This window comes from Herpailurus yagouaroundi, unplaced genomic scaffold, assembly GCF_014898765.1.
Source record: "Herpailurus yagouaroundi ecotype Mexico unplaced genomic scaffold, PumYag 28, whole genome shotgun sequence".
In the NCBI taxonomy this organism is placed as follows: domain Eukaryota; kingdom Metazoa; phylum Chordata; class Mammalia; order Carnivora; family Felidae; genus Herpailurus; species Herpailurus yagouaroundi.
Window position 1 is genome coordinate 3,228,554 of NW_024412376.1, and position 23,291 is coordinate 3,251,844.

Here is a 23,291-nt window from a genome sequence, read left to right on the forward strand (position 1 = left end):
GGGAGCCAGTGCGCCGAGCCAGCATGGGCAGCGGGCGCGGCGCTGGGGGCCGCCGCTGGGCCGCCCCGGGCGTGCTGCTGGCGCTGGCCGCCGGGCTCCTGGCCGCGGGCTCCGCCAGCGAGTACGACTACGTGAGCTTCCAGTCGGACATCGGCTCCTACCAGAGCGGGCGCTTCTACACCAAGCCGCCGCAGTGCGTGGACATCCCGGTGGACCTGCGGCTGTGCCACAACGTGGGCTACAAGAAGATGGTGCTGCCCAACCTGCTGGAGCACGAGACCATGGCCGAGGTGAAGCAGCAGGCCAGCAGCTGGGTGCCCCTGCTCAACAAGAACTGCCACATCGGCACGCAGGTCTTCCTCTGCTCGCTCTTCGCGCCCGTCTGCCTCGACCGGCCCATCTACCCGTGCCGCTGGCTCTGCGAAGCCGTGCGCGACTCGTGCGAGCCCGTCATGCAGTTCTTCGGCTTCTACTGGCCTGAGATGCTCAAGTGTGACAAGTTCCCCGAGGGCGACGTCTGCATCGCCATGACCCCGCCCAATGCCACCGAAGCCTCCAAGCCCCAAGGTCAGGCCGCCCCCTCCCACGCGCGCGAGTCCCCCGACCCGGGCCGGCGGGGCACCCGGGGACCCGCCGCGAGGATGCCGCTGCCACGCTGATCCGCCCCCTCCCCCCACCCTGCCCCGCTGCTCCTCCCTGGAGTTCGGACGCGCTCCCTGGAGGTTGCTCTCAAGCTGTGCAATGAGTTTTAAAAAGTCCGAGGTGTCGCTTAGCACCTCTACCAGCCCAGGTGCACGGCGGGCTTGGCCGGCAGCGGTGGCCGCGCCTGAGCCCCAAGCAAGCTCCGTGTGGTGCCCCGGGCGTCGCTTCCTGGGATCCAGGGTCGCTGCCTCCACACCTGAGACAAAGCCTTATGCTCCACAGGAAAGGAGAGCCCTTCTCTCTCTGGGAGGGAACCGAGTCCCCATCGAAGTTTTTCACACCCGAGACGGGATGCCCCAGGAGGAAAACACCCAAACCCACAGTGTAGGAAGCCCAGAAAGGCCGAGAAAATGCTAAGGCGCAGCTTCGTTTACTTTCATAGGTTCGACGAGGATTAAAAAACCCCAAAACCAAACACCTCTCGCTTCCCTCCAGCTTTCCTGAGCTAGTCACTGGGCCTAGGAACTCCGGGAGGGCTGAGAACTGGCTGAGAAAAAAAAAAAAAAAAAGTTTAGAAGCTGAGGATTTCTGTTTCTCCACCCTTTTCAGGTGGTCTGCTTGGGGAGGGTTGGGACTGGAAAGCTGGTCCTCCCATTCTTGCATACCCCCTGCTTCTCCCATTTACACAAATCCTCAGGTAATTAGAAAGATAAAAATGTAATTAGCTCATTGTTCATCTCTCCTTGGGGAGTGGGGCTCCGCAAATTGAAGACTTTCCTAACAGTCCCTGGAGGGGCCTGAGCTTCCTCTCAGAACCCCTCCCACTTAAAGGGCAGCTTTTGAGTGGGAGGGAAAAAAATCCCGGAGAGGCAAAAAAAAAAAAAAAAAAAAAAAAAAAAAAATCAAAATAAACAAGCAAAAAATGCAGTGCAGTGGCCTTTTATAGGAGCGAATTCTTCAGAAGCAGAGTTGAGGCTGAAAGATGTGCATATAGACTGGGATGGGGGCCCCTAGGTGCCCTCAGCACCAGGGCACATGTCTTGCGGGTTTGCTGAGGAGGGGTTTAGGGTGGGGGACCGCCTGCTTGCTGGCTTAGCTCATCTCCAAGGATGCCTGAGAGAGAAGTGTCCTCTGAAGGGCTTACTCTTCCAGAGTGAGGGGGTAGCATGGGGACAGGGGGCCCCAAACTTGAATGCTCCTGCTTCTTCTAGGGAGGGAGGAGATCGGTCCAAAGTGATGGGCATTGGGTGGCATGGACCCCTGCTGGGTGGGAAACCTGGCTGTCTGGCTGCAGTGGCCAGGGCACCTCTGCTCCCCACCTCCTGGGTGTCTGCACAGGGTTAACCTTCGGGGAAGTGCGGGCCCTTTGGGAGCAAGAGCTGAGCAATTACCTAGAGCAAACAAAGCACTTTGTGTTCTGCGGGTGTGGAGCCATCCCCTGCAGCCGGCAGGATTTTCCTTCTCCCCTTCCTCACAGGCCAGGAGATTAGCCCAGCTCTGCCCCAGCAGCCTCTGCTCCACTCCCGGTTGTCTGTTTCTGGGACAGCCCAGGCACGTGAGGTGGGGGCCCATTGGGGGAGCACCTTCAGAGGGGAAGATGGGGACTGCTTATAAAGGGGGAAGAATCCTCCTAACAGAACCCCTCAAAAGGCTGTGGTGGAAGTAGAGGAATACCGAATAATTGTTGTCTTGCCTTTGACTCCTTGACTGCTCTTTTCACTTGTCTGCTGTCTCCTCAGGGGCCTCGGTCCCATGCTCCTCTCCCCTCCGCTCTGTCCCAGTAGTGCCTAGGGAGTCACCCTCCCAAGGCCAGCTGCCCAACGGAGACAGACTGTGGAGGACCAGTCAGGTGTGGGGCTTGGGGACTGGTTCTCCAGTCAGTGTTTATGGTGAGAGGCCCTGCCCGGAGAGAGCACCCACTCCTCTCCAGTGCTGCAGCCCTTGGGTGGAGGGAGTCCCACAAGACTTCCCCCCCCCCACCCCAGGATGCCTGGCCACTGTCAGCTGAGGTGGGTCTGGGAGAGCTGTGTGTGTGTGTGTGTGTGTGTGTGTGTGTGTGTGTGTGTGTAAGGGTAGGTTGACACAGACCAAACTGCCACATGGCTAGTGGCTCCAGAATGGAACCGGTACTTTTGGGTGAGAATAAATACACATGCGTGACTTTTATTCTTCTGATTCTCTGAAATTAAAACCAAATTTTCAAAGCAATGCGTATCTCTGCATGCTCTAGGCTGGTTTCTGTTCACGTAATTGGTCATGTTTTGAGATATTGGGCAGGCTTTTGCAGCCATGTGTTATTAAAGATAAACTTGACAATGAGAAATGAATGAAAAGATGCTTTTCCCCCCAAAAGGCTGATGCCCCAGCGACACCCACATCTGTTATCGGAAGAGGCATAACTGTATAAACTTTCCAGGAAAGTCGTTTCTAAATCTTGCACTTAACATGAGACCTGTACGTTCCCAGGCTGATAAACTGTTGTTCCTCCTTCCCGCTTAGGTTTCACTGATTTAAGTTCTATGAGGGAGCACATCGTTTTTAGTTTTAGTTTTTGTTGTTTAGACCTGTTGTGCATTAAATCAGCCTGGCTGTTTTAGTTGCAGATTGCAGAGGTCATGGTGCCCTTGTGTCTCGAGAGCCTTTCTTAGGGTCCTTTCTCCATGTTATCAAGGAGCTGGTCAGGGAAGAACTGCTGTGTGTGTCTGTGTGTGTGTGTGTGTGTGTGTGTGTGTGTGAGAGAGAGAGAGAGAGAGTGTGTTTGTGTGTAATTGTGTGCATGTGTTTGTGTATGTATCGGTGTGTGTGTGAGAGAGAGTGCAAGCAAGCTGTGTGCGTGTGTGCATTGATTTTTGAAAAATCACTTAATCTTAATTCCAGTGTTGGACTTTCTCCTCTACTCCCCCTAAAATATTAATGAGCCACAAAACCTTTCAGTTTTTGGTTCCTTTGCTTTAAACGTTATTTTAAGTATACCTTCCAACAGTGATTTAGTTCTCCTTCTCAGATGGATGGTGGATTTCTCCTACTGAGACAGCCTGCAGGGCCCTGAGGACACGCCAGAGGGGGCGCAGATTAATATTGCATTACACATTCCTCCCTTCCTGGATCAGGCTGCTGCAGAGTGCCATAAGAAAAGTTGAGATGGGGGTTAGCCCTGTGGAGAGCACACAGAGCTCACCCCAAGAGCTCTTTCCACCTTGAGTGGCGCTGAAGGTCAAACATTAATTGATGAGACTGAGAAAATGTCCCTGTTGGCTCTGAAGCCCTCAGCTGCCAGTCAGATCAGGGAATTCAGAGGGTCCAGAGGAGATGATGGGGGTGTGCCAGGGCAATGGTGTTTTATATTCTCACAGCTGCTTGTTCGGTGAACACCATATTCATAGACACTTTCAGTATGATAACTTCCACTTAAAAAAGATAATAATAAAACAAAGAAAACCCCAAAGCACAGTTCACACTCCTAGTATAGGTAACATGTAGGACCTCCTTTCCCTGTTTTTTTCCCCATGGAAGCAAGAACCATAATGCAAAATTCTGGCTAAGTTTTTCCTTTTGTCAGAAACACTACCTCCAGAACCCCATTGCAAGTTCTGACTGAAAAGCAAATTTCCAAATTCTGGGCGCAAAGACAGTCATAGTCTTCTGCTTGGAGTGTAGCTGTGATTCTTGCTGCCCCGAGGACGTGGATGGTGTCCGGCCCTGGGTACAGAGTGAAGGTGGAGGGGTGTGGCCTCTGCTGGGCCATGAGGGGACCCTGCTTGGAAGTGGGGGTGACCGGCTGTGCACTAGGTATATCCAGGGGGCAGTCCTGGCCTGGCAGGGCTTGGCAGCAACTTCCACAGCGTCAGTATCGGGGGAAGCTTTGCCCATTTCACTGAGCCGCAGGGGAACTCCCAGGCAGGAGATGCTGCCACGGAAGCCACAGAAGCCACGGAAGCCACAGGAGAGGAGAGGATGGGGAGGAAGAGGACCAAGGGCCTCACCTCTTACCATTTTGCCTTGGGGTGGCTTTCCTGGGCTCCTCAGCTCCGGCTTGGCCTCCGGTGGTTGGCCAAGGTGTAGTGCCTTTATTTATTTATTTTTTTTTAATTTTTTTTTTCAACGTTTATTTATTTTTGGGACAGAGAGAGACAGAGCATGAACGGGGGAGGGGCAGAGAGAGAGGGAGACACAGAATCGGAAACAGGCTCCAGGCTCTGAGCCATCAGCCCAGAGCCCGACGCGGGGCTCGAACTCCCGGACCGCGAGATCATGACCTGGCTGAAGTCGGACGCTTAACCGACTGCGCCACCCAGGCGCCCCGGTGTAGTGCCTTTAGAATGTGTAAAATGCTTTCCTAGATGGTGGGTTCCACTCCTAGAGTTTGATAGGTGATGGTGGGGGTGGGGGTGATGGTGAGCAGCTGCCTCGCCCTTCTGGGGATTCCACTGCCTACTTTCTGCCTGTCCTCCCACAGAGGCACTTTACTTTCAAGGGATCCCCTCCAGCAGTATTTTGGGTGGGAGACCTCCAGCCCTGGCCTCAGAAGTCTCCTCCCCCTGTGCCTAATGCCTGGCAGTGGCCCTCATGTCTGCCACACACACACCTCCTCTTCAAAGCCCTTCACCGTATTGTGAAAACGCCTTCAGAGGGTCCCCCATCTGCCCCCCCCCCGGCTCTCCCATTTGGCAGCTCTTGCTACCCCGGTCCCCAGCCCCCACTGCCTCCCCATCCCCAGCCCTCACCTGGCAGGCAGGAACTTGCACTGCAATAGCCTTTTTGGAAGGGGTGTTCAGGGCCTGCGGCTGGAGTTTGTGAGTCTGGCTGAGTTTCCTTCTTGGCTCCTAGAAAGGGGTTCAGATTGATCTGCTGTCCTATTTGGAGTTTGGGAATGGGAAGGGGGCAGGATTCAGAGAGGGATGTTTAAGGGAGAGGGGAGAAAGAACCGGAAACAACTGGAATAGATGTGTTTCCCAGGGACCACCACACCTCATCAAACCGGAGTTCAGAGACCCACCCTGCCTAGCCCTGGATAAGTTTGGGTTAAATGGTTGTACCATATTCAACAGGTTTTCAAGAAGCTATGTCTGTTTGGCTTTAGGTCCAGGGCTTCAGGACTCTTCTCTTATTCTCTAGTTGCCCTTCAGAAATTCCAGGAGACCTTTAACTACTTTCAGCCTGGCCCTGGGGCTGACCTCTTCCCCAGGGGTAGCTCCTTCCAGACACCCCTACCCCTGGAACTCACAGCTCCTCTTTCTCTTCTTTTCCTTTCCTAGGCACAACCGTGTGTCCTCCGTGTGACAACGAGTTGAAATCTGAAGCCATAATTGAACATCTCTGTGCGAGCGAGTTTGGTAAGAAAGCATCCCTGGCTGCCTCTAGGAGGTTTGGCATTGCCTGGTTCTTCCTGATCTGCGTCCCTGGTGAACAGAGAGCCCGGTGACACATCTTTTTGGACCTTTATATTCTCTCCGTCCATTCTCCCCGAATGGTTGCTGTTCTCGGGCCCGTGGGAATCTAGACAGGGTGGAGGGCTGGCTAGTTTTTATTAAAGTCAAACTTAGCTTTGGCCCTTCTGTGTGAGGCATCACTGGACAACTTTTGGGGACCTTCTCTGGGAGTGGAGGGAGGTAGACTTGTGGGCAGACGGAGAGGAGTTAGGTGACAACACCACTCCTTGGATGCCTCCAGGAGGTGCACCCAGGAGGTCCTGCCCACAGCTTGGCCTTCCCTCCACACAGGCTCTTTCTCTACCCACCCCTAGGTGTCAGCACCACCCTGCCCACACTCTGAAATGACTACACGGGGTGTCCTCCCAGGGAGGGAGTGTCCACCCAGGGAGGGTGTTGTCCAGTGCTGAGGGCCATGATCAACTCCTTCCTGACACAGACAATTGACATTCCTCCAGTAGTGGGAATTGTCTTCCCTTCTTCTTAAGTCACCGTGCGTTAAAAGGGACTTCTAGATCAGCACCTGCAGCCCCAGGGGGAAGTGCTGTATGTGGCCTGGGGAACAGATCTCAGGGGGCCTTTCAGGGATGGTTCCTTGTAGTCTGCCTCATAGGAGACCTGACACCCCGAGACTATCTTCTCTGGGAAAGGTAGCTGTCAACCGCATCCATTTGGAGGGCCGACTCCTTCTATTTTATATGGATGGTGAAAAGTGGCTTGGCTCAGGCCAGGCCCACTTTGCTGAAGGAAGGTTCAGCCTGGCACTGAAAGTGCATTTCTCAACGTTCCTTAGCAGGAGAAACAGAACGGTAGGTAATGTGAGTCTTTGTCCATTTGGGGCTGCCAACTCCATGTTTTCATTAACTAAACATAATAAAGTGTATGAAAGGGACTTGTTCTGGCAAAGTGCTGGGCCTGAGTCACACAAATAGGGCCTACTCATGCAAGTTGAAGGAAATCATATAAGTGACGCATACATTCTCAGGATTGTCATCATGACTGAAGACCCCAGGTGGGAGAATTCAGATCCTTTGCCGCAGAGAGCTTCTTGAGGATGAAAATGTCTTGCGTGCTTTATTTCTGCACTAGGTGTCTCTGCCTCCTTTGTTCTTGGAGGACCGCAGGACCTCTAAGAAGATTAAGCTGGTGTGCATTTTCCCTCCTGTCTTTGAATCACATCCTTTTTTCTTATTGCCTATTTATTTATTTATTTTTTAAAGTTTATTTATTAATATGCTTTGTGTGAGAGAGAGAGAGAGCAAGAGTGCATGTGTGCATGAGTGAGCAGGGGAGGGGCAGAGAGAGAGGGAGAGAGAATCCTAAGCAGGTTCTGTGCTAACAGCATGGAGCCCGACTCAGGGCTCTATCTCAGGAACCGTGAGATCATGACCAAAGCTGAAATCAGAGTTGGGTGCTTAACAGACTGAGCCACCCAGGTGCCCCTGTTTTTGCCATTTTAAATGTAGCCAGATGAAATTGTAGAGTGTGCCTGCAGTGATGTGTGCAGACCCTGGTTACCCTTCCACCTACTGATAGTTATATTTGCTCCTTGATGCTCACCCCCTTGCTTCATCAGAGGGTGGTGAAAGCCCAGTCTAGCTTGGTACGTCTCCTGCTGTAGAGTCTGTGGGTGCACAGCCCCATACTGCATTAACAACAAGTTTTTCTTCCACAAATGGAGCTGAGATTCCTTCCCAAAGATGCATGTGGACATAAAGGAAAACTCTCTCGTAAACCCAGACGGGAAGCCTTTTGCTGCATGGCTGGGGCAGAAAGAATCTGTTGAGATATGGCTGTGATCCCAAGGAATCCTTACAAGGGATACCTAAGGGGCCACATTTTGATTTCATGGGTCCTCTTCAGATATTATATATCAGCACACTCACTTTTAGGAGTTGTGATATTTGCTGATATTCCAGCAAATCCAGGACACCGTATTAGAGTAAACTCTGAAAGGCAATATATCAGATGATGTTTTGTGCTCATATGACTTCTGTTGGGCTCACCTCCTGAGGGACAAGTAATGGCAAACTCTGGAAATCTGTGTGTGCAGGTGATTGACTGACTATGCCTTCCTGTTCAGGAACTCAAATTCAATGTATCTGATTATTCATTGATTCATGTATCCCTCCATTCAACATTTCTTGAGTACAAAACACTGTGCTAGATACCATGTGCAAAAATACTTAACTTAGAATAAATTAGAATTTAATTAAACATTTTTTTCTTAAACACTGACCAAGCACTAATCAGTGATTCTCTAGAGAATCACGGAGTCATGACATAACTCACCAACTGTGGAGGGGGCCGTGGGAACTCAAGGCCAAGTTAATGTTAAGGAGGTGTCGGAAGAGAACCCATGTCTTCATGCCCAGAGTCTTTGTCTAGAACTTACCAGCTTAAACTTGTTGTCAGGTCTCCTCCCTCCATTCCCACTTGCTCACCACAATTCTGGTGATTAGGGGCTTTGTGGCAACCAGTCAAACTAGAGACATTCTCTAGAAGTGGGCCAAAGAGGCAAGCTTTGAGGAGGAATTTGAATGTGGAAGGTTGACCTTGCCGTGTAGGGTAGGGCTCTCAAGGGTGTCAGGTTCCTCACCTGGGGATGGATATCCTTTTCCCCACTGTAGTAGCTGCCTGCTGAGTCAGCAAGCCACCTGCTTACTGCCTATGGGAGGGAGGGGTAGATCTTATTTTAATAACCAATCAGGTCTTGGCAGATCTGAATGATTGGTTGTTTGGGATTGTTCCTTTTTCCCTGAGATTATTTTCTTCTCAGGTTCAGAGAATTTTTGAGGTCTTCCTGGACCCCATAAGTCATCGTATCACATCCACTTATTTCATAAATAAGGAGTCTGACTTTCCCACCTGGAGTTCTTTTACTCTCTGTCATGCTGCCTTCCTCATTTAGGAGAAGAACAGCCATTGGGCTTTGCCACGGAGGCCTTTAACCCCTCAGCATGGTGGGTATGGTGTATGCCAGGCTCCTTTGAACTGGATGCAAGAGAGACTTTTTGGGTGTTTTTGTTTGTAATGTTCTTATAAGGCAATAAATAGGATCTTTTTTTTTTTTTTTTCCACTCTGCAGGAGCTGAGCTTAGCTCTGCCCTTCTCAGCATCCTGGAGAATGCAGCCTTGTTGAGAAACTTGTTTCTTAGCTCAGTTCATTTCAAGTAAGTGAGGCAGTCAGCCACGCTGATGGGATTCAGTTAGGAAACAAAGAAATTCAGCAATGCAAGCTGACACACAACAGAGAAGAAAAAGAATGTTTTACTCCCTACTCCAGGGATCAAACTTTGCATTAAGTGGCCCTGACATCCCTGGTGGGAAGGCATCAGGTTGTTGGAAGGCTCTCTGTGAGCTCTAGGAAGAAGGGGGTGCATTCCTTCTGGGTCAGCACACACACTCGCCCTCCTGCCAATGCGTCCTCAGACTCCTGCGGCCTCCGTGGAGCTGGGCGTGCACAGCCCTTCACCTCTTTCCCAGGCAGTGCATTTTTAAATCTCTGGCGGGTCTGCTTGGCCACTAGTCTCTCCACCTCTGCACTGTACCCCCTCAGTTCAGAACGCATTTTTTTCCCCCAACAGGGAAAAAGCATCAGTAGAAACACCTGTGTGCTGATACTCAGGAATGCAGCTGGATCAGCCTGGATCAAGTACCAGATGTGGGAAAGCCAAAAGTTAGATGGTGCAGAGTCTCTGAATTCAACATGGTGGCCAGCCTGCCTGCTGCGCTTAAATCAGGACGCACTGCTCTGCCTTTTGTTCTCTCTGCTTTTCCTGCTATGTGACAAGAGGGTGCTGCTGCTCCGTTCTCTTAAACAGGCCAATATAGTATTTGCAAGCTGCCACACTAGTTATCTTGCTGTTAACAACTCATAGCCATCTTTCCTTCATGTTAGCTTATCCCAGGCGTGTGAGGATCTGATTTATAATTGCTGTGAGGTTAGGTCCCCACCTCTGGCCAGTCTCTCTAGCTTCTCCAGTATCTGTAAACACCCTTAAGCTTTTCTGGTAGAAATGTGCATGGTGCTTCTGCCAAGATCGTTCAGACCTTCCTCTTGGACTGGCTCCTCCACTTTTTTGAGCTTGAGAGTTCAGGTGGCAGCGTCCTTTACCCCAGTATTTTTTTGCTGTGGAAAAAAATTTCTTTGCCCCCAGAAATTTTCCTTGCCTTCTGGAAGGATTTTTTTTTCCATTTATGTGTTTCCTCATAAAGCGTAAAACCATACTTTGTAACACCAAAATGAGTCAGATATGAAAGAAAAGAAATCAGCGCTCACTGTTAGCATTTGGGAGTATTTCCTAGAAAAGAAATATTTTCAGAGGTTCCTGAACCTTCACTAATTTGTTCTTGCTCTGCCTTACTCTTCTTTCAAGGTGTCTTGGCTGTGCTGCTGTTTGGAGGCACAGTGTTTTACTCCCAAGGGTAATTTGATCTCTTGCAAAAAGTTCAGCCTTTCCAAACTAAACCTTGGGTTTCCTCCTGCAGGTGAGGAAAGCTGGCTGCCAGCACAGTAATTGCAACATCTGTAAGCTGCTTGAGAGCAGAGTCTGTGTCCTGCACCTTATTTTACCTAATGTAAGATGCCCATTAATTATGAGATGCGCTATTCATTTTGTACCACTGACAAAGGAAATATACCTCATGTTAAAATGGGAAGATAATCCGTGTCTTAGAATGAACAAAACAAGGCCTGTTTGTACTTAAATAGTTCCTGGAAAAGTGTCTTCTTCTCCACGGTCGGCATGGGATGCAAGTTTGTCAGATGAGTATTTGAATGACAGGATGGCAGGGATATGGAAACTGGACTCCTTTTTTTGTAAAAGGAGAAAACTCCTTTCCAAGTGACTGTGTACAACAGGTTAATTAATTTCAAGGAAAGGTACATGCCCTGTTTTAGGTGAGTGAGTGTATATGTGTATATGTTAAAAAAAAAAAAAAGCACTCACATCCAGAAATCTAGTTCGTTTAAAGTAAAATTAAATAGACATGGGGAAAGGGTACTGTTACCCCCGGGGTGGAGTCAGCGGGCTGAAAACAACTGCTTTTTATTGTCATTGAAGATCTCTAAAATACATATCCCATATACAGATTTGTAAATACTTGGAAGGGATTGTTAAGGCATTTTCACGTGTGGGAAAACCCACTCGGTGCTTTAAGTCCATGGGAAGTGTCGCTCATGGCCCGCAGCCTGTGTCTCTATGAATTTGACCATTCTGGGTACTTCATATAAGTGGAATCCCACAACATTTGTCCTTTTGTGTCTGGCTTGTTTCACTTAGCAAAATGTCCTCCTTATCATTTGATGTATGTATAAACTGTCATGGAGAAGGGGAGCAAGGAGGACTGACCCTTCACTTCACCTCTGGTCTCTGAAGCTTTTCTGGGCATGGGTGAAGAAAGGTGGGGGAAGGGATGAGATAACATAAGGGGGCTATTCACAGCCTGCACGTGTGGCCCATTCCTTTGGGTGCTGCATTGCTCGTTCGTATTCCTTTGCCATTGTAAAGACATGCTGAGCTGGACGGAATCTCAGAGATCAGCCAGTCCGGGGCTCATCTTACGGACTGAGAAAAATAAGACTCAGAGAAAGGAGTTAGTCATTTGATTGCCCAAGGCCGCTCTGCTTGGCATCCATTACAGCTTCTGTTCCCACCAGCACTCACCTGGGCAGCCAGTCCAGACTTCATACCCTTCCTCCTTCATGTACTCCTGTGCCTGTCACATTCCTGTCCTGCCAGGAGTGCTGGGGAAACTCCCTGGGAAGGGGGCCTTGGGTGCTCCTTCACTGCTTTCAGAGCCTGTGGATATAAATGGACTGATATGTGTGCTTGCACGGTGGAAAGAGCTCAGCAGTCATTGCTTACTTTGTGGAGAGGCAGGTAGTACAGTAGAAAGAGCACAGGCTTTGGGCCAGACAGACTTGGATTAAATCCCAACCCTATAAACTGACCGACCACGAGAAAGTCTCTTAACCTCCCTGAGCGTGTCTCCTCACCTGCAAAATGTGAGTGGTGATTCCTGTGTTACTGTGTTGTAGGGAGACTTGAGTCCATCAGGTGTGTGCAGTTCCTGGAACATGGCTGCTGCTCAATCCATAATAATTATTGTCTCTTCTTATTGGAAAGAATTGTTTCAGGATGGAAATTAGCCTAGGTGGGAGGATTCTGGCACGGATGAAATCAGCTTGTTTGGCAAAAGATGTTTTAGGAAATGGAATGGAACGTTCTGGTTAATTCTCTGGTTAACAGAGAATTAAACTGAAGGAGCCTTTTAAGAAGCCCATTTGGAAAAACTTTAAAAGCTTTATGCAGCTTCAAGGTGCTAGAGTTAACCAAACCAAAGCAAACCAAAACCAAATGAAACCAAACCAACAAACAAAAAAAAACCAACCTTGTGCATACCAGAAGTTAGATCTGGGTTTTAGTCTGATGATAGCCTTGAGGCACCATCAAAGGGGGAGTACCTGACATTTGTGACAGCAGAACTCAGGGAGCTAGGGCTGACTGTTTGCAGCTCCAGGACGCGGCTCCCGAGGTTATTTGTGTGTGTGTGTGTGTGTGTGTGTGTGTGACTTTTAGAAATCTTATTCCTGGTGTGAGTTTTCCTATTCATAATTTGTTGGGTTCCATTTAGGAAAGGTTTTAAAGCCCTTGTGTGTTGTGGTGCCCTACGCACTTCTCTTTTTCTCAGGCTGTATCTCCAGGACAGCCAATGCTGCTTTGCCTTGTGATATTTGTGAGATGTACCCACTCCAGCCAAAAAACAGGTGGTGTTCAGAGAAGCGAGTGAGCATTTAAATATTGGTGAATTCCGTCCAGTTTTGCAGAAATGAGCCAGGAGCTCCAATCTGTTTTTTTTTTTTTTTAAAGGAGAACAAATGGCCAAAGAAGTGTCAGGCCCTTGCCCTGCCCTAGCCTACTTCGAGCAGCCAATTAAACATGCATTAGCTTTGGAAGGCTTCTCAAAGGCCTATAGATTACGTTTGAAATCTTTGTTTAGTCTTTCAGGAACACTGTCACACGGATGATTTATCAAAGAAAGTTGTTTATCTGGCAGTAAAATAAACTCTGGGCCTGTTCAGACGAAAATTTCCCGTGAATTTCTACCAAGGTAAACACTGGTAACTGGCAGGTTGCAAATTCCGTGTGAAAGCCAGACACATACAATAAATATTTGAGCTATAGCTTTGCTGTGTAAGAGGCCCAGCCTGTCACTGGCACTGTCACTCCCGCCATGGCCCTGAGGACCTGGAGCAAGAACTGGGAGGGCCCATGTGTGGGCCTCCCTGGACTGCAGTGCCACTTAGCGCTGGCACTGGGGGCTTCCTGGTTCAGAGAGGGCAAGCCTCAGGATGGCTTCCATCAGCATCACACAAACAGCCTGTGATGTGTTATAAGGGAGGTGAACCTGAAGCAGCCAGCTTAGGTTTCTTGGAAAAGAGGCATTTGTTGTAACAAATTGGCAGGGGGCGGGGGACTGTTGAATGATTTGGGAGCCGGGGCCAGGATGCGGTGGCAGGGGGCGGAATCACCTTGTGAATTCTGCTGAGCTTGAATTGTAGTGGCAAAAAGTGCTGCGGATGTGTCCCCAGGGCCTCTGGCTTTACTTGCTGGTGAGAGATCCGTCTGGAATAGAGAGGGCAGAGCTGGCCCTGTAGGTGCGGAGGTAGTAAGTGCCCACGGCATGTTTGAGTGAAGGGTTGAATGAATAAGCTAATGGTAGTGAAAAGAAAGGAGATGAAATAAAGCCTTCTAGGTCTTTCAAAGGAAGCTATTGTGGTAATTGTTTATAGTGGCTCTTCAAGGGAGGGACTACTGAATGATAAACAGCTGGTTCTCTGACCGTCCTGATCCCAGAGTCTGGAGCTTCTAGATCACCCTGGCCTTGGGCAGGGTCCTTATTGCAGGACTGCATTTATAGGTGTTCCTAGGCACATCCTGTGACTTAGATCCTGAGACTGAGGTCTTATTCTAACTTCCTTGGTGGGTCAGGGAGAGGAAGCAAGGACCCAGGAGAAGAGGTGACGTTTGTGTCATTTGTGAGGACGTTTGGGGTTGAGGTCTGGGCTTACGTGCAGAGAGAGCATCCACCCTTGTGTTTAAATCTTGAGAGTGACTGGTGTTGGTCTTTCCGGGTGAGAGGGGTGGGTGTGTGTGTGTGGGGGGGGGGGCAGCTCTCTGGGGATTGGGGTGCAGGTAGAAGATGCTTACTGGCTTGCATTTAGGGGAATTTATTTAGGGGAATAAAGGAGTATTTCTTCAGGGCAGGAATTAAGGGAAGTCATTTACAAATTCTGAAAGGGTGTCTGTGAGTTGTAAAGAGATTACAAAGTAGTGCTTTGGCAGTAGGGAAAACGAGGAACCCGCTTCCCTACACTGGTGTCACTCAGGCAGGATGACGAAGGCGGCTTTCTCGGGCTCTCTCTTGCCAGAGTGTCCTCCGTCAGTGTGCTTCGCAGGACATCTCCCTCTGGAAGAACCTCGGATGTCTTGTCTTTGTGAGCCCTTTGAAAATCACTTCACACTGGTGTGTCTTCCAAAACAGATCCATTCAGTTTTCAGAAATGGCTTTATGGTGGAAGGAACTCTCTAGCTCTGTGTCCGTGGTGGCAGCACATGCAGAGACAGCTGGCACCTGGAGAGTGAGTCCCCTCTGGTAGCACCCCCTGTGCGGCAGTGGCTCCAGCCCGCCACGCTTACCTCCTGGCCCCAGGGACTTGTCTGTGGTCCTTCGGGGCTTCCTTCAGTCTTAACTTTAGGCCAAGGACCTGATGTTTTGTCCTCAACAAATAACAGGAATCTGGTGAACGAGGCAGGCCCTTCCTTGGCCATGCTTGTTTGTCCGTGTTCTCTGGTAACTTCAGATGCTCTCGTGTGCAGTTTCAACTCTCAGGCTTGAGGAGGGAGGGTCTTCTGTTGGGGCTGGAGAAATTCAGGGAACTTTATGAGAGGAGATGAGTATTCTAACTTCAGACAAGATTAATGGAGAAAGTAAAGACAGGGATTCCTGGTGTCAGGAGACAAGGGCCAGGGAAGGAGTTGAGACCCCAGACAAATAGTAATTCTTAAATGACAGAACCTAATTCAGGTAAACAAATATAAGTAGAGAATATCATTTGTCAGCTCTAGCAATTAAGTCGGCATCCTGTGTTAGGACTCAGCCCTGGCCAGAGACTTGGAGACGCAAAGGCTTCGCTGAAGTGTGATGGGAGGAGTTGGCTTTTGGGATGCCTGTGTACTCCACTGGGAAGGTGGGGGGTCCCCAGCACTGGGCCTGCTCCTCAGGGAGCTGCAGTTAGAATGAGCTGGTGTGTTATGGTGTTTACCCATTCAGTGTGGCCATGGGCCCATGGGACCCCCCCCCCCAGGTGGGGGTCAGCTACAGGAGGAAAGGAGACCAGTCATTAAGTATTGCTGTCTGCTGTGGGCAAGGTGCTGAGACATGGAAAGTGAGGCAGCTGAAGAGGGCAGCCTCTAACTTCCATGTAAGCCGTGACTGCTTCTTCCAGAGGGTGGAACCCATGGAAAGGGTTACCGCCTTTTTTCTAAGATGCAGGGGTGCAAAGGAACTCAGATGTCTGCAAGGTTAGTGTCTTTACTCTTAACCATCTTCATTTAAAAACAGGTGTATGGGGTGTGTGTGTGTGTGTGTGTGTGTGTGTGTGTTTCTTTCACAAATCAAATTATCTGCAGAAGGTATGCACTCTTGCACAGATTAAATTCAACACACAGTGGTTGAGCTTCTAGTGAGTACATGGCCTTGCTAATGCTTTGTACTGCGTATGCTGATTTTGGGATTGACACGCAGGGAGATTCCAGTGGGTACACACAAGTGTTTGTATCATTTCTTCCCAGGGCCTGGGAAGAGGAGAGTCCCATAGTCAAAGCCAAAGAGACCACCTCTTCCTCCCCATAGGTTTTCTGAACTCTGAGGTGATCTCTTGGCAAGGAAGGTAGCTGGCCAGAAGAGAGCTCATACCTGTGCAGATAAGTACAGGCAAGGGGAGATTTGTTGTAGGCCCACTTCTATCCTGTGGTGCCTTTTACACTGGATTCTAAGTGAGAAGCCCTGCATAGAGCCACCAGATGAGGTAAGAACAGCCTACTTTATCATGCCTCTATCTGACTGAATAGGAGCTGGTGAGTTTTGGAGGTGGAGGTGGGGCTATATCCGTAGGTGAGCTCATGGGAGACTGGGGCACCTCACCCTCCCCATTCCTGGGGCCATCTTGAGGCCAAAGCTTCAAGTTCGCCATGGGCTTCCCAAAGGTGCTTCTGTTCTGCCTCCCAGGCCTGGCACCCAGCACTTTTGTGCTACTCCATGTGGTATTTCCTGCCTTTGAGGTGCCTCAGTGAACTAATGGTATGCTAGTGTTAGAGGTTTAATAAATGCCTGGATTGAGGAAGTATTGTATGTCAGCCTTGGCACTGGTTAGTGCACTTGAGAATGGTTGGGTGGGATGATTAGGATGTGGTGGCTGCCCTCAGAGGGCTTACCTTCTGAGGAGACACAGAGGGAAACAAAGATACACGTAATACCATGTCATGATATGCTGAAGTTTCTGTAATAGCTAGGGGGCTGTGGGAGCACAGGAGGGAGTGGGTCTTCCTGGGGAGGTGTCAGAGAAAGCTCCAGAAAGGAGATACCTTTTGTTGTCCTCCACAGAATTGGTAGGAGTTTGCCAGGCTGAAGAGATGGGCATAGGAAGAACACTCTATGTAGAGGGCCTAGCGGAGATCCAGACATGGAGGTAGGACATTATCTGCATATTGCGGAGCAGTGAGTCTTTTTGCCATTAGCTTATAAGGTAGGTGGAGGCAAACATTTAGAAATGAGATTGACAAAGTAGGCAAGAGTCAGTTTGTGAAGGGCCTTGAATGCCATGCTAAAGAATGGAACATTTGTCTTGTTGGCAATAGAGAGGCATCAGGAGCCTATTTTAAAATGTTACATTTACTTACATCTTAAAAGAAGATCTTGGGTAGGGAAGGAGACAGAAAGAGAAGGTACTCGGTAATCCAAAGCAATAAGTGCTAATGGCAGAACTTTAGGCATCAGAGAGTGAGATACTTTGGAGAGGGGGTCTTTTGGGTAAGGGTGAGGAGGGGCGAGAGAAGAGGCCCTCAAACCACCTCCCTTAAGAGAGGGCACAGGACCTGGGCCAGCTCTGGGCCACCCAGTTGAAGGAGCCCCCGAAGGCCGGCCTGATGAGGTCAGCACGTGGCCCGGGCAGCCAGGGAAGGGGCCATGTGCTGTGGTCAGAGCCCCCGGGAAACCTTTGTTCTGGGAGTGCGGAGCAGGAGCCAGAGCCCATAATCAGCTCGTGCTCGGGTCGCCGCCGAGCTGGTCATTACCAAGAGCAGTCATCATTAGGAGCTGTCATAAACTGCCCTGACTTTTCTCTCCAGACCTTGTTAGTGGCCCAGGCGGGCAGCAAATGTGGTGCTTCTGGAGCCAGCCCTGTAATGGTTGGACTGGTAACAGCATTACCCAGGGCCTGAGGGGCTGGGTCAGCTCAGGCGTCTGGAGCTTTCTAGAAGAGGGAGGCGAGAGGGGCTGTAGCTACAACAAAGCACAAGGGGAGAGGCCACAGATGGGGCGTGTGTGGTTTGTGTGTGTGTGTGTGTGTGTGTGTGTGTGTGTGTGTTTGTGTGTGCGTGCACGCGCACGCTCATGTCTGCATGTGTAAGGCTAAATCTGAGGCGTGGATGTAGATGCATGTGTGTGGCCATGGGGTACAAGCTGTGTGCATGTCTGCGTGTGCACTGCGTGTCTATCTGGTGGGCTTGGCCATGCCAGTCGGCCCCTTGCCCAGCTGAGAGAAGCTGGCCTCTTACAGCCACTCTGGCTTCTCCAGGTGCTAAGTCTCCACTGGAGACTTAGTTTCCTCTCCCCACTGGCACTTTGGAGGGAGGCCTTTGAGAACAGGCAGAGGATGTCCCACACTTCAGGAAGGCTTTAGGGCAGTCCATGAGGGATTTCTCCACAGCACGTCTTTGTGCAAATCCAGGGCCATTTTGTAAGCTTGGGGAACACCCCTGTAGTCTTGGTGTTTTGTTTGTTACCTCAAATGCCAGTGAGGCCTGTTTTGTTGAGGTGCTAGTGTTTGCTAGAAGTCCATTTAGAACGCTGGTACTGTGGGCAGGAGCTACTTCCTTAGCAGAGTCCAGTGGTCGGCAGGGAGTGTCATAAAGGGCAGGGTGCAATCTCAAGAATTTTGAAAGTGTATTGGCAGGAGCGTGCATACCCTTAAGAGTCATACAGACCTGAATCCGAGGTCTCGTTCTACGTTCTGCCATCTACTGTGTCTGCCCAGGTAAGCCACTCAACCTCTCTGAGACTTAGTTTCCCCAGCTGCCAAAAAGCAAAAATAAAAACTGTGCAGGAGATAATCTGTCATGTGATAGAAAACAACTTCCAGAGTCCTGGGATCTAATTCCAACACTGACACTAAATAGCTCTGTGACTCGTGCCAGTTCGTTAAAGTCTCTGGACCCGTTTCCTTAAGCAAATCCAAAGGATCACCTGACATGATCTCTAATGCTTCTTCTAGCTCTGAAATTGTACCATTTTTCCCCTCAAATACTCTGACATGGTTTCCTGATTGGTTGTCTTTATTGGTGCCTCCCCACTCTCCAGGAATGTTCACTGGGAGCCCTGGGCCCTCATCTTTGGCACCTGCAGAAGCAAAGCCTGCATCTAAGAGTGCACAGCAGAGGGAAAGTGAGTTGGATGCCCTAACTGCAGAGTTGAGTTGGGGCTACAGGCCTACTGCAAAGGGCAATGCATCGTTGCACTGTGGATCAGCATTCCCCAGCAGGGCCTGGGTGGCCGCTGAGCATCCTGACCTCAGTGCCTCTCCTGAGGGGACTGGTCCCACATGGAGATCCCTCTCCTGCATATGTTCCCAGGGCTCTTGTTCTTCCTGGGGTCTCCTCAGAAACCCAGGAATGGAGGGCATGGGAACTTCCTCGCCTGCACAGGAAAGGAGAGCCTGATGGGGAAGCAGCTTGGAAGCCTGGTGCACGTGCTTTCTAGATCTCAGAACTGCATTCTAATTCCAGCTCCAGAATTTACCATGAGGCATTGGCAAAGTCCTGTTATTTTCTCATTTGCCAAACAGGGATAATTGTTCACACTTGTCAGAACTGGTGTGTAGACCCCATGAGACTGTATTGAAGCATTGACTGTCCTGGAAATGACAAGTGCAAATTCACATCCAGCCTGTTACTCTGTGGCAGCTGGTCACAGGTGCCATCTTACATTTCTGCATGGTGTCCCCAGGACAGGCTTTTGGTTCAAGTAGGGGCTGTCAGCATGTCCGGCATAGCCATATTTTCCCTAAAGCATTCATAACAGAAAGCCACATTTGGCTTTCCTTAAAAAAGAAAAAAAAATGAAGGATGGATGTGATTTGCAGATATATCAAATCTGAACCAGGATGATAATGGTAATATTTTTTCTCAGAGAAGTTTTAGAGATTTGGAAGTTTGTTTTAATTTTTAAAAATTTTTGAAAATGTTTATTTATTTTTGAGACAGAGTGTGCATGCACATGTGGGGGAGGGGCAGAGAGAAAGAGTGAGAGAGGGAATCCCAAGCAGCTCAGAGCCTGATGTGGGGCTTGATGTCAAGACCCTGGGATCATGACCTGAGCTGAAATCAAGAGTAGGATGCTTAACTGACTGAGCCACCCAGGCACCCTATGTTTTGGAGGCTATTTAAAGTATAGGCTTATGTAGCCCATTTTTGGGCTCCTGGGGAGCAAATCTTAACTGAAGACTGAAATCCAAAGCACTGGGTAGGAAAGGACACTTGGAAAATCTAGGCCTGAAACTTCATGCCAGCCTGGCCCCCAAAGAGGGGACAATGGCCACGCCAGGCCCTGGTGCAGATGTGGCATATCTAGGACCCTCTATCCTTCAGTCAAGAGTGACTTTTATTGGTAGTCTCTATGCTGTTCCCCTGCACCGATGCCAGCATTCAGACTGAGGGTTCAGCACACCTTTGGTCCAGGATGCGATGGCAGATATTTTTTGCAGATAGGGGATGTGAAGTGGGGGGAAAGCGAGCTGCCGGGCCATTGCACCTAGGTGTTGTGGGGTCAGGTTGGATGCTTCCCACTCTCCAAGGGGCCTGGTAGTTCTCTTCCCAGATCCTCTTTCAAATGGACGAGTCTGTGTGTTTAAAGATGTCCGCCTCTTGACTACAAGTATCAGGAGGACAGTAGAGGAGAGACAACTGAGGTTGTCTGGTCCAGCAAATGGAAGATGTGTTCTGCATAGCTCTGATAGAACCTGGCTTGTTGAGGAAACAAAACCTTGATCAACAAGGTAGTGGGGTCTCAACCACAGGAGCTGTTCAAAGGCTGAATGGCGTCTTACTGCGGTGGGTGAACTCACCTCATCTCATGTCAGATGATTTTCCTGAGGAGGGTGCAGGATGAAACTGGAGCCCCAGCTCATTAAATCACCCAGCAACATGGAAAAAAGCACCTTGGAAATGTGTTTCTATTCAGTCATGGGTAGACCCCCTTTTTCAGCAAGGAAAAGGACACTGCCAGGTGTGCAGAATCAATCCCGATGTCATTCCGATGTATGTGCCTGTGGTGAAGCCCAGATGGCTTGGAGCCTTCGGGTGGCCATGGCTCTTGGGGAGCGGTCCTCCCATTGCCAGAAGGGAGGTCCAGCAGACTGGGAATGAAGTGCAGACCCCGGGCTGGGCCTCCCTCTTCTCCTGCCTCCCTCTTCTGCCCTTGCCTTCATACCAGCAGAACCATCTGGTCCACCCCCACTCCCTGGTATCAGTTTTCCTGGTGACTTCTTAAAAAATCCTTTTTTGCCTTCACAGTAACTGTGCATGATGGGGGACGGCAGGGAGAAGGTTGAGCACGAAGCTGCCCCTTCACTGGGAAAGGAGAATCAATAGATTGTGTTGATTTTTCTCTGTGACTGACAGCTCTTTGCCTGGAGCCTTCTTTTCTTACAGACTTAATGTGTCTTCTGGCAGATTTCCTTGTTTTGAATGATTACCTGAAGTAGCGAGCAGGCGAGCCTAGCAAAGAACTCGGCGCTTTTCTTTTGCTCATCATCCCCACCTTCTCCCCCTTTCCTGATGCTCCTCGGGGGTCGGTTGGTGAAGTGGAATCTAGTCTGGGCCAGCTGCAAACTCTCTGTGCTTCTTCCTTGCCCTCCACGTCTCTTAGAATGAGAAACACAGCTTGCACTAGAAAAGCTTCCTGTTCCTTCTATGGAGCCCATGGCACAGACAGTCCTGCTGGGCCCGTGTCCCAAGGAACTCTGGCACTGGACACCAGTGGACGGCTGCGTTGGAAGTGGCCGGGGTCGGGGGGATCATTGACACCCACTCTGGGTGTGATCTGATGGCATGCTCTCTGACAAGGGAACTCACGGGAGCCCGTCCATCTGTCTTAGTCCCTGCCTCATCTCCAAATGCTCCTCACAGGCAGGCAGGTCAGGGGCTCACCTGGACAGGCCCTGAGATTGCTCAGTAAGTTTCCTGAGTTGAGGGATGGAGAGCTGGGCTGCAGCCTGCTGTTTTATCTGATCGGCAGCCCTGGGCCAGAACGAGGACCAGGCCTAGCTCCCCGCGCTTCTCCCCGAAGAGTGTGGGGCACTGGGGGAGGGGCCTCTGGTCCCGGCTTTCCTCCTTCAGCTCAGTCACATTTCTTGCAGGAAACGACTTATCTGATAATTGAGCTGGGGTTGCACTTCTTCAGCCCGGATGGAGCTCAGTTTTCCAGTGTTTGGCATTTTATCCTGGCATTGAAATAGTGAGAGGAGGGTTGCTTGCATTTGGAGGTGGGAAGGGAGGCTGCATGGTCCCGTGCGCTGGAACCAGAGGGGCTGGGGGTCATCTTTCTGAAAGAGGGTGGGTGCAAAGAGACAGAAACGACAAGGACAAGTGTTGGGAAACTAGGGGATGGGAGACGTGGGCCACAGGCAGTTGGTGGCCCTGGTTCCAGTACCTGACCAGCTGCTGACAGCTGAGACCACAGTTCTCATTCCTCCCAGACTCTGTGACGAGATTGTGGCTGGACGGCCTCTTCGGTCCCTGTCCACTCTAAGAATTTGTTCTTCTATGTCCCAAGTTAGTGTTCTTTAAACACACACACAGGCCATGGAGCAGAACTTTCCCCTCATAGGAAGCCTTACCGTGAACTTCATTATAGAAAACTGGTCAACACAGACTGCTGGGCTGAAAGAGAAGGGGACCTGGAGGGGACTGGCTTGGCCCCTACAAATTCCTGGGGCACGTGGGACACGCACTCTGTTATGAAGTTCCCGGAACCTGGGACAGGGTGTCTGACCTCAGGGATGAAGGGCTGGGATTATCTAATGAGACACTCATGCTCTACTTTCTTCCTGGATGGACCATCAGGGACTTTACCCGATGTGCCCTGGCCTAGCAGCCTCTCGGTACAGATGGTGACAGTTCCATCCAAACTGTGCTAACCTGCTAGCCTGCACTTACTGGTGGTCTCCACCTGCCCACCAAAGACTTTGGGGGTAGGCTCTGCAGGGACTCTCCTCCCTGTGCTGCCATTGCAGGGCTCCTGGAGTGTGTCTCCACAGGCTCGGGCCACCTGTCCCTGCTGCTGCTGGCTGAGCTGGTGATCCCCGGGCATTGCCAGCTCCACTGTCAGGCCAAGGCTCCCAGCTCTTGGAGACCAGATGTCCAAAGGCCCTACAGCAAGGGTGCCTGGGCCCTAAGGTGTCACAGCTTCTTGTGGAGCAGCTCTTTGATGTGTTTACAAGGCATGTTTTCCCCACAGTGTGGCTGATCCACAAAACGGCCATACCTGGAGCCACACTTCCCTCCTTACCTTAGGTCCGGCTTCTGAGTCAGGGCTAATGAGCCACGCTCACTCCTCCTGGACGTCTCTAGTGGCGTCATATCTTCACTCAGTGATGTGGCTCCTGGCAGTTCCCCTAGATGTACCTGTTTATGTATGGGTTCCACTAAGGATCTTAGGGTTTTATTTTCTCCAAAAAATTCCATGCAGTCATGTAACAAGTTAATTGCGAACGGGTAATGGTGGTGGGGTTGGAGGATGGTGAACACAGCTACCACTTGTGTTCTGGCCCTGCTGGGACACCTGTGTACAGTGATAGGCTGGATGGAGCAAAGAAACAGGTGCTAATCAACTCTGTGCATTAGTTGAGCTAATCAATAGATACAAGAAAATTGGAGG

The 23,291-nt window shown here is 50.2% G+C and overlaps 1 protein-coding gene across 3 annotated transcripts in view; it reads left to right on the forward strand.

Moving 5' to 3' along the window:
- Positions 1 to 6: 6 nt before the first annotated feature.
- The window catches only part of SFRP1 (secreted frizzled related protein 1), a 44,188-nt gene continuing 20,903 nt past the window's right edge, over positions 7 to 23,291 (forward strand). The window contains exons 1-4 of one of the 3 annotated variants that reach the window (XM_040452204.1): positions 7 to 567; positions 5,898 to 5,975; positions 9,160 to 9,244; positions 9,659 to 11,060. In XM_040452204.1, coding sequence (XP_040308138.1) covers positions 24 to 567; positions 5,898 to 5,975; positions 9,160 to 9,244; positions 9,659 to 9,692 — 741 coding nt within the window. In that variant the 5' untranslated portion in view covers positions 7 to 23 and the 3' untranslated portion in view covers positions 9,693 to 11,060. Of the gene's footprint in view, positions 568 to 5,897; positions 5,976 to 9,159; positions 9,245 to 9,658; positions 11,061 to 23,291 lie in introns of those variants that run through there. The other 2 variants (XM_040452137.1, XM_040452051.1) reach the window with 2 other exon arrangements.